At 37.0% G+C, this 10,232-nt stretch overlaps 2 protein-coding genes and 1 pseudogene across 3 annotated transcripts; 2 read left to right on the top strand and 1 right to left on the bottom strand.

Moving 5' to 3' along the window:
• Positions 1-2,038: 2,038 nt before the first annotated feature.
• On the top strand, positions 2,039-3,997 carry LOC140859626 (uncharacterized). Its single transcript, XM_073261523.1, has 3 exons — positions 2,039-3,114; positions 3,200-3,499; positions 3,584-3,997. Exons 1-3 carry the CDS (start codon positions 2,102-2,104, stop codon positions 3,693-3,695), a joined length of 1,425 nt encoding a protein of 474 aa, XP_073117624.1. The 5' UTR covers positions 2,039-2,101; the 3' UTR covers positions 3,696-3,997.
• A 203-nt stretch (positions 3,998-4,200) lies between these two features.
• On the top strand, positions 4,201-6,388 carry LOC140859625 (uncharacterized). Of its 2 annotated transcripts, XM_073261522.1 has the most exons (8): positions 4,201-4,394; positions 4,492-4,683; positions 4,767-5,011; positions 5,092-5,295; positions 5,397-5,489; positions 5,650-5,751; positions 5,845-6,204; positions 6,305-6,388. In XM_073261522.1, exons 2-8 carry the CDS (start codon positions 4,500-4,502, stop codon positions 6,380-6,382), a joined length of 1,266 nt encoding a protein of 421 aa, XP_073117623.1. In that variant the 5' UTR covers positions 4,201-4,394; positions 4,492-4,499; the 3' UTR covers positions 6,383-6,388. The 2 variants fall into 2 exon arrangements, with proteins under 2 accessions (XP_073117623.1, XP_073117622.1); XM_073261521.1 differs by having other exon boundaries at positions 4,201-4,683.
• A 786-nt stretch (positions 6,389-7,174) lies between these two features.
• On the bottom strand, positions 7,175-7,863 carry LOC140859769 (large ribosomal subunit protein uL11x-like; annotated as a pseudogene).
• Positions 7,864-10,232: the final 2,369 nt, after the last annotated feature.

Below are 10,232 nucleotides of genomic sequence, written 5' to 3'. Positions count from 1 at the left end.
CGTGACTGATGAAGACTAAGCATCTGAATTAAGCTGGGCCAAGTTTCTTTGTCCACTACTCCCCAAGTTAATATCAGGTATTAAATCAAATTAATTATGAATTAATTTTTCAAAAATTACATTGCATCGAAACATAGACCCGTCTTTTGATTAATGTACATATTCTATTATATCCGTACATTTATTTATTTTTGTACGGATAAAAGAATTATGTACATTGATCAATTGATTGTCCAGTATGGACAGTTTGGAAAATGTGAGTAATTCTATAGGTCATTACCATAATCAAATGGTATGCTGAGAGGTTCGAAAAAAATTTCGGATGGTATTTTCCTTTTGTTCTTCCTATACGGAAGAACTAAGGGGAAATGCTGCCGAAATTTTTTTCGGCTCTTGTTGCATATCATTTGATTTTTGTAATTGACCTATAGAATTAATACATTTTCTGAATGGGATAGGACCTTCTTTACCTATTAGTTGATGATAGTAAGCATTTACTATGTAAACTTTATGTAGTTGTTATTTTTTTGGATTTTATGAAATGACTGATATTTTTTACTCATTGCATTAATATAGATTGTATAATTTTTTTTTATTTTTAGATAAATTGCAAGTTCGGTCAGTTTTATCCTACAATGGACAAAAGTTGGATAAATAAACCAAGGAATAGTAAAGAATATTTAGATGGAGTTCATGACTTCATTAAATTTGGTATGGAGAAAAGTAGTTTGAATGGAAAGATTTTATGTCCATGTCGGAAATGTGTAAATAGTTCTTCTTTAGATCCACAAAATGTTGAAGAACATTTGGTATGGAATGGTTTTTTAAGAGGTTATACCGACTGGATTTTTCATGGAGAATCTATGTTGCCATCATCATGTAACCAACCCCTGACTCATTGCGGATCCACTAGCCTAGAAGACAATTCTGCAAGAGATGATGATATAAGGGGTTTGATCACAGATGCTTTTGGATTTGATGTTCAAAATTTAGGAGAATCCAGTAGTATACAAGAAACAGTTGGGATGTTTGATGGATGTACGCATACCGAACGTATGCATGTTGAGGAGCCCATACATACATCTAATGATGAGACAGCTCGTTATCACACCTTAATGAAAGATGCAGACGAAGAATTATATCCGGGTTGTACAAAATTTTCTAAGATTTTTTTTCTTGTTCATTTATTTCATATCAAATATTTGAATGGATGGTCTGGAAAGAGTTTTACCATGCTGCTCAAGTTATTAAAGGATGCATTTCCAGAAAGCACTCGTTTACCACCATCGTATTATGAAGCCAAGAAAGTAGTAAAGGAATTGGATCTTGGATACGAAAAGATTCATAGTTGTCCGAAAAATTGTATGTTATATCGGGGTGAAAACGCTAATCAAGAGTCATGCAATGTATGTGGATCTTTAAGATGGATAACACAAAAAGAAGATCGAGATGATGTACTGAATGAATTGGATGCAACGCGGAGTAAAAAGAAACCGGCCAAGGTATTGCGTTACTTTCCTCTTATACCTAGATTGAAAAGGATTTATGCATCATCAAAAACAGCTTCATCAATGAGATGGCATCATGAAGGACGTACAAAGGATGGAATGTTGAGACATCCAGCAGATAGTCTTCAATGGAAAGCATTTGATGATAGACATCCTGATTTTGCCTCTGATGTTCGCAGTGTTAGGTTTGGCTTAGCTTCTGACGGCTTCAATCCATTTCGGACCCTGAGTTCTACCTACAGCACTTGGCCAGTCGTTTTGATACCTTACAATTTGCCACCGTGGATGTGCATGAAACAATCATCACTTATCTTGTCAATGGTTATTCCAGGAGATAAGGGTCCAGGCAATGATATTGATATTTTTCTACAGCCTTTGATAGAGGAATTGAAACAGTTGTGGGAGGGTGTTGATGCATTTGATGCTTCCAACGGCCAAACATTTAAACTACGGGCAGCATTGTTATGGACTATTAATGATTTTTCAGCATATGCCAATTTATCTGGCTGGAGTACAAAGGACGGGTCGCATGTCCTTGTTGTGGAGATTCAACACATTCAATTTGGTTAAAACATGGAGGTAAATTTTGTTACATGGGACATCGTCGATGGTTGGAAGCAAATCATCCGTTTCGATTTCAGAAAGATTTGTTTGATGGTACTATAGAATTGGGATGTGCCCCTATTCCACCTTCTGGAACTGATGTTCATAGACAAATGGATGGCATGAATTACAGCTATAGTAAGCACTCAAAGTCCTCTAAAAAAAGAGGAAGGGATGATGTTGAACGCTCAGTGCACGAAGGGTTACCAGAGGAAGTCAGTATCAGTACTATAGATGCAGAGTTGTTTCAAGATCCAGACAATTATTTCGAGGATGAAAATGAGGAAGACACACAGATAGCATCTACACAACAGCCAAGTAAATATTTATGGAAAAAACGAAGTATCTTTTTTGACTTACCTTATTGGAAACATAATCTTATTCGGCACAATCTTGATGTCATGCATATAGAGAAGAATGTTTGCGATAATTTACTTGGAACATTTTTAAACCTTGATGGAAAGAGCAAAGATAACATGAAGGCACGTCTTGATTTAAAAGAAATGGGTATCCGACAGGAACTTCATCCTAAAATGCTTGCTAATGATAGAATTTATGTGCCTCCTGCATGTTACACAATGTCTGCTCGAGAAAAGGATAATTTTTTGGGAGTTTTGAAAAGTATCAAAGTACCCGATGGATATGCATCGAATATTTCACGATGTGTGCATCTAAAGGATCGAAAACTTTCAAATCTTAAAAGTCATGATGGTCACATATTGATGCAAGATATTTTTCCAATAGCTTTAAGATCGTCATTGCCGAAACAAGTTGTTACAATTGTACTTCGATTATCGTCATTCTTTAAGGCATTATGTTCCAAAGTTATTGATCCTCGGGAACTTGATCAGTTAGAATCGGATATTGCAATTACACTTTGCCAGATGGAAAAGATTTTTCCTCCTGGATTTTTTACTATTATGGTACATCTGCTCGTTCACCTAGCTTCAGAAGTTAAAGTTGGTGGACCGGTACATTATAGATGGATGTATCCTATTGAGAGGTATTATTACAAACCTTAAATCTTTTGATAATTTTATTAGAAACAACAGCATACTGATATTTTAATAAATATTTAATTCTTGAAGGTATCTTGTGCGTCTTAAAGATTATGTGCGAAATAGAGCCTATCCCGAAGGCTCGATTGCTGAAGCATATATTGCGGATGAATGTTTGACATTTTGTTCAAGATATCTTCAAGGTGTAGAGACTATTTTTAGTCGACCTCAACGGCATAATGACTTTGTGGAGAATGCAGAACTGTATAAGTTCTTAACTGCTGGAAAATTCTTGGGAAGAGGTGAAGGTATTGTACTTGATCAAAAATCCTTAGCACAAGCACATCGTTATGTGTTACTTCATAGTGACATAATATCTGACCATCGCAGGTTAGTATATTTAAGGAATGACATCAAAATTTAAATTTTATATTAGATATAATGTTCTAAATGATATATTTATATTTTATGCAGTGAATTTTTAATTTATCAGAGACGAGCCAATCATAACATTCGTCCTAATGCAAGGATTGAACAGCGATGGTTGGTCGAGTTATTCCCTATGTGGCTTTCGAATCAGGTGTGATTTATATTTAATTATTGGATATATTAATTTTTGATACATATTTAATATCAGATAACTCAACTGCACTTCGTCATATCATTTTTTGTTAGGTATCAAAGATGATGGAGACAAATAAGTCAGATGAACTAATAGCTCTTGCTCGAGGACCTAACAAGATTGTGAATAGATATAATGGTTTCATAATTAATGGCTTTAAATTTCATACTAGAGAACGGGAGAAATTTAGAAAAACACAGAATAGCGGTGTTATGGTGGAAGCGGATGGAAAATCCTATTATGGTGCACTTAAAGATATCTATGAGTTGGATTATTATGAAAATTTAAAGTAGTACTGTTTAGATGTGATTGGATAGACATAAACTCACCAAGGGGTTTGAAACAAGATGCAAATGGATTTACACTTGTAAATTTTTCAAGGTTGATACACACTGGTGTGTTATTGAAGGATGACCCATTCATTTTTTCATCTCAAGCTCGTCAAGTATTTTATGTACAAGAGCAAAAGATAAAGATTGGTTTACTGTCATCAAAACAAAACCTAGAGACTTATATGATATGGGAAACCAAGTGGAGGATGATGACGATGACACTTATACACAATGTATGCCCTACAATTTTGTGCCAGCTGATGATTTAAATGATACGACGACGTTGGTTAGAACAGAATTCGAAGAAAACACTACTGCTTGATTGTTACTGGTAATAATTATTTATGATGTATATATTTTGCATTAATTATTGTGTTATTTTACTCCATATATTAACTGATTCTACCTTTTATTTATATAAATGCTAGGTGACATCATGCGTCGCAGGGGACGATATGCTGGTGTGCAGTTCCAGTTTTCACAGACAGAGGCCGGTACGTCTTCTTCAGCACAGCAGCCTGAGGCCAGTTCAGCTGCACAGCATTCTGAGCCCTGTCCTTCATCATCAGCACAGCACGATCCTCCTGTTCATCAGCCAGATGATGAGATACACGTGCAGGGTATATATTGTCTTTCATGTAAATTTTTTTTATTTCATTTTATGTATATTTATGATATAGTTACTTTTATGTATTTTTTGCAGACGGATCCGGGAGAGTACGCCCCAGACGCGGACCCACAGTAGTACGAGATGTGTGGCAGATGCGTGAGGGCGAGAGGATTGTTGTGGAGTGCAATCAGCTAGGTCAGCCAATTAAGAAAGCTGCCTGCTTATTGACTTCATTTTTGGGGACTGTTGCTCGGAGGCCTCAGCTATGTCCGTTGGGCTATGCAAAATGGAATGACATGCTTCCAACGTACAAAGTTGAGCTCCTCCGAGTTATAGAGGTAATGAATTGATGTTCATACTGTATATTAATTGTTAATCATTTATATAATTTATTTCATTTAACTTTTTTTTTTTATAGAGCAAGTTTGTTCTCCCTCCATCCACTCATGATTTTGTAATGAAGTCTCTCAACCGCAAATGGAAAGAATATAGAGCGCAATTGAAGAAGGACTATATGAGACAGGGTATGACAGAGGAGGAGGTTGCTAGGAATTGTCCTCCTGATGTACCCCCTCATCAGTGGATGGAGTTGGTTCATTATTGGTTCTCCGAGAGGGCACAGGTATATTATCTGTTTATTATCTTTTTTTCTAAATATTTTATAAAAATATTGATTTTTATTATATATTGTATATATAACAAGTTCTTTACTTTATTTTACAGACTTATTCTGCTATTGGTAGAGCTGCACGAGCAGCTCAGTCTGTTCCTCATACATCGGGGTCGAAGAGTTATGCACGACTCCGACAGGAGTTTGTATGTTCCTTAAACTTTCATAATTAACTTTTAATTTTTATGTTCAAATATTTATATAACTAATATCATTATGTATCGTGGACCATGTCTGTATCATGATACTCATATATTTTTTTAAATTATCATAATTGTTTGCTTAAAATTGAAATTATTTGTGTAGGAGGATGAGCATGGGAGGGAACCCGGACAAGTGGAGTTTTACCGGATGACTCATACTCATCAGGATGGTACTTTTGTTCGAGATGAGTCGAGAGATTTATATGTACGGTATTATTAATATTATATTTTTTGCAATGATTTAAATTTAATTTTGTTAGCTATTAATGTATAACTCTTGTTTTCAAAAAAAATACAGGAGAGGGCTACATCTCTCATTGCGGAGCGTGACGACGAGTCCGCAGCATCTACGCAGCAGAGCCGTATCGAGACCGAGGTCTTCACAGAGTTGATGGGACCAGAGCGCTACGGCCGAGTGAGGGGTTATGGAGTAGGAGTCACCCCCACTCAGTTATCTGAGGTTAGTAGATATACGCAGCATGCTGCAGCAGATGCTCAGGATTCACGCGTTCGCAGACTCGAGGCGGAGATACAGGAGATTAGACAGAGTCGTGCCGCTGAGATGGAGGAGATGCGACAGAGCCGTGCCGAGATGCAGGCCATGAGGGGACAGATTGATCGCCTTACATCTTTATTAGAGATGTATGGTTCATCTCAGGTAAACACATAATATTAAATATATATTTTTGTATTAATTTAATGATTTATATATTTTATTTATAGATATGCAAATCATGCTTTTGATATATTTTTTGTAGGCTCCTGGCATATCAGGCACCCGTCGAGATAGCGGCACGTCACGTGGAGACAACGACGACCATCCGCCTGCAGATTGATGTTATTTTATTTTGTTGTATTTTTATATTTATTTATATTACTCTTGATTGTAATGGACGATTAGTACTTTATTTTATTTATATAAAATATTATCTTTTGGTTTGATTAAATTTTCTATTTCAGCTTGCTTTTGATGTGAATGATGGTGATTGTACAGGTGTGAATGTGAATGTGGTGATTGTACATGTTTATTGTATTGTACAGGTGATGTGAATGATGGTGATTGTACAGGTGTGAATGTGAATGTGGTGATTGTACATGTTTATTGTATTGTACAGGTGTGATATGATTTCGTACAGGAATGTATTGTATTATTTTTTTTTTAAATAATATTTGTATTTTTTTTTTCCTCTTAAAACCTTTAACGACGCTTATAAGCGTCGTTAAATTTGTATTTTGCGACGCTTTAAAGCGTCGTAAATTTTTACATTAACGACGCTTAAAGCGTCGTTAAATTTGTCTTTTGCGACGCTTTAAAGCGTCGTAAAGATTTGCATTAACGACGCTTTAAAGCGTCGTTAAGACAAATTTAACGACGCTTTAAAGCGTCGTTAATGTAAATCTTTACGACGCTTTAAAGCGTCGTTAAAAAATAACGACGCTTTTAAAAAGCGTCGGCGCTATTCGTCTCCACTCTTACATAGTCGACGCTTTGCCGACGCTTTTCGAAGCGTCGTAAAGCCAAATAGCGACGCTTTAAAGCGTCGTTAATGACCATAAATAGCATCGTTAATGCCTATTTTTCTGTAGTGCATTAAACATAACGGGAGAGAGAAAGAGACAAACCCAACTGATGATAGGCCTGGTGTTTCACACGAAGGGGACGTCTTGGGGTCCTTTGCCGGCGACGGTGCAGCCGACGGAGACGCAGGTGCCGAGGATCTCCTCGACGGTGCCGGCGAGGCCCTTGGCCATGGATCTCGGGCGCATCACACAGGCGATCTTGATGACATCATCGGGTGAGTGCTTGATGTTCTTGGTCTTCTTGCGGTCGCGCTCCGGCTCCTTGAGGGCCTTCGTAAACCACCAGGGCGGTGGCCGAGGGCACCACGTCACCTTGCCCTGGTGGTCCTGGACGGCGAGCTTGACGCTGACGGGGAGGCCCTTCCACTACCTGGCCGTCGCCTAGGCGATGTCCTCTCCGACCTTGGGGGACAGACCCAGGGAACCGATCTTGGGTTCCAGGGAGATCGCCGCCCCGACCTTGCCGCCGATCAAGCGGACGTAAACGTCGACGACCTGGGAGAGATCAATCTTGCGCGGCATCGCGGCTAGGTTTGGGGTTTCGGCAAAGAAGAATCCGAGGGAAGAAGCGGGAAGGGCGGCGCTTGCCACGAGATGCGACGAGAAATGAGCAGAGCCAAAAGTCACCTTTTAAACAGAATGCGTACGGCGAGAAAGGAAAGAAGCACGAGATGGATGATGGTTCGATGAGTAACATTGAAGACATCGAACTCTGGACTCGAGACGGTTTTGAGAACTGTCAGTGCCCTAGCAACTAACAACCATAAAAAGTGCCAATTTAAGTACTCATTCACTCATTGAAACACCTGGATTAAATTATATTTTGAAAAAATAAATAAAAATTCTTCAAAAATTGAGAGTTTTCGTTTTTGAACCTTCAAAGTTCAAACTTACTTACCTTACTTAATTCAAAAATTCATCTATTTAATCTGTTTAACTTATTTCATTTTTAAATTTAATTTTAATGTTATATCCGAGGAATATCTGAGACGGACCATAGCTAGCACAAGATAAACTTTTAGGAGATGCTTGGTGTATTTCATGTGACATATTAACTAATGAAGATTTAATAAGCAACTTTGGGGATATTGAACTTTTGGAGTATATTTAATTAATTCGATGGTGTGTGGAAAGAATGTGGGGTTCAAGTCCAATTGGATTGCATTTAATGCCGTAGACTCTCAACACCTAGAGGAAAGGGGAGATAATATTTCATCTCATGGTCTCTGCTGTTAAGAGGTGGTGGGAAAGGAGAGAGGGGAATTCAGGAGAGTGGTGTGTTTTGGGAAGAAAAAAAAGAAAAGAAGGGACAAAAGAGATAATTATATCCTTTTAGATAGCAAGCATTGGGCGCAAGGTTAGCTTGGGACCATGTTGATTTATTTAACTAACTTTAAGGACTAAATTAAAACTTTTAAACTCAATGCATTCAAAGTGAAAAAAGGTTAAGGGGCTATTCAAATACTTCTCCTAAAAAAAAATTGTATATAAGGTGTAGTCCTACATATAGCAAGTTGTGAAAGAAAGAAGATCAATGCAAAGTTTAAGCTTTTAGGTTGAATTGGCCAATATGTGTATCAACCTTCTACAATTAATACCCTTGGTTCCTATAAAGATAAATCCTATAGTCTTTTAGCCCTTTAAACAAAGATTTATTTGGAATTCATCTAATTTTTTTCTTAATTAACTCCCTTGATAGGAAGGAGAACACTTGATCCACTTGACATGTATATTTTGAGAGCCTGTGTATTTAGTTCCATATCGATTATTCATTGAAAGATCTTAGATACTTATACATGATCAAGAAAACTAAATAACATATTCTGGCTAATCTTTTTGGATGAGATCTTGCGTTGTTACAAATGATATCAGAGTCGATCCAGTTTATAGTTTATATGGACTTAAAGGATACTGCAGCACGGCTTCATTGATACTGACCACAGGTCGATTAAGATGTTTATAAATGGATACATGGATTTCGATTCTTAGCCTGATGAGGATGCCAAGACTTAAATGGAGAGAGTATGTGAGAATCCATGCAGATGTATATTTAGTCCCACATCGGTTATTCGCTAAAATTTTGGATAGTTATACATGACTAAAAAATCCAAAATAACACATTCTGACTAGTTTTTTTGAGCAATGTCCTAGATTGTTACACATATATTATTGGCTTCCACAAAAGATAGTTTTGTCCTTGCTTCAAGCTGATCAACAAGGATGAAGCCTTCTACTAAAAAAGAAAATGCTATCAAGAGTCATTTAGCTGTGCTGGAGTATCTATTCCCCTGGTCAATTTATGATGGGATATTATGGGAGAAAGTAGTAGCTTCACTGGACACAACAAAGTTGGATGCTAATTTAAAGAATAACTTTCCTAAGATTGTTAAAGAGTTGTTATGAAAAAGGCATTGTAGGTCAGGAATAAAGCGAGAGCAGATTGAAAGGAAGAGGAAGAGGAGGCTTGAGTTACTATATCGGGGGTAGGCGACACCATGCAACTTTTGATTTCTCTTTTGTTTGTTTGGATTTAATGGATGTTGTGACCAATGAGAGGTGTGGGATAGGAGCGTGGCTGCCTAGCATTAGTTATTACATGGCCTCTTAGTAAGCTGGTCATCATATATTTTCTACTTGCAATCTATAGAATGATTCAAAAAGATCACTAAACTCAGATACAGATGACTTCAGCTACTATGGATAAGGCTAGGGATCTAGGAGTGAGATCCGTCATATCAGGAAGCTAAATCAAAGCTAAAATTTCAACACCATGAGTTATCATACGATGCTCGATTGAGATAATTTTTTTTTTCAAATCTAAAATAATTTTTTGATATCTATGAGATGACACTACCCTCCTAAGGAGGATTGCATCCTACTAATCAAACCAAATTCCATTATTTGGACTGAAATGGATCAATCAAACCAAAAGTTTTCTACTCAAAAAAGATTTTAAGCTGATATATCTCCCAATCCAAGAAAAATTTAGTGAAGTGATAGAGGGCAAAGTTATTATAGAAATCAAGATCTATCTCCTATAGAGTTTTTAGCTTTCTTGAGTTTGTTTCTATTACTTATCTTTATTTTAGAAAAGTGAGTCTTTTT

This window comes from Elaeis guineensis, chromosome 8 (assembly GCF_000442705.2).
Source record: "Elaeis guineensis isolate ETL-2024a chromosome 8, EG11, whole genome shotgun sequence".
Taxonomy (NCBI): domain Eukaryota; kingdom Viridiplantae; phylum Streptophyta; class Magnoliopsida; order Arecales; family Arecaceae; genus Elaeis; species Elaeis guineensis.
The sequence above is the reverse complement of the archived record's forward strand: the minus strand, read 5'-3'. Positions and strand labels throughout refer to the sequence as shown.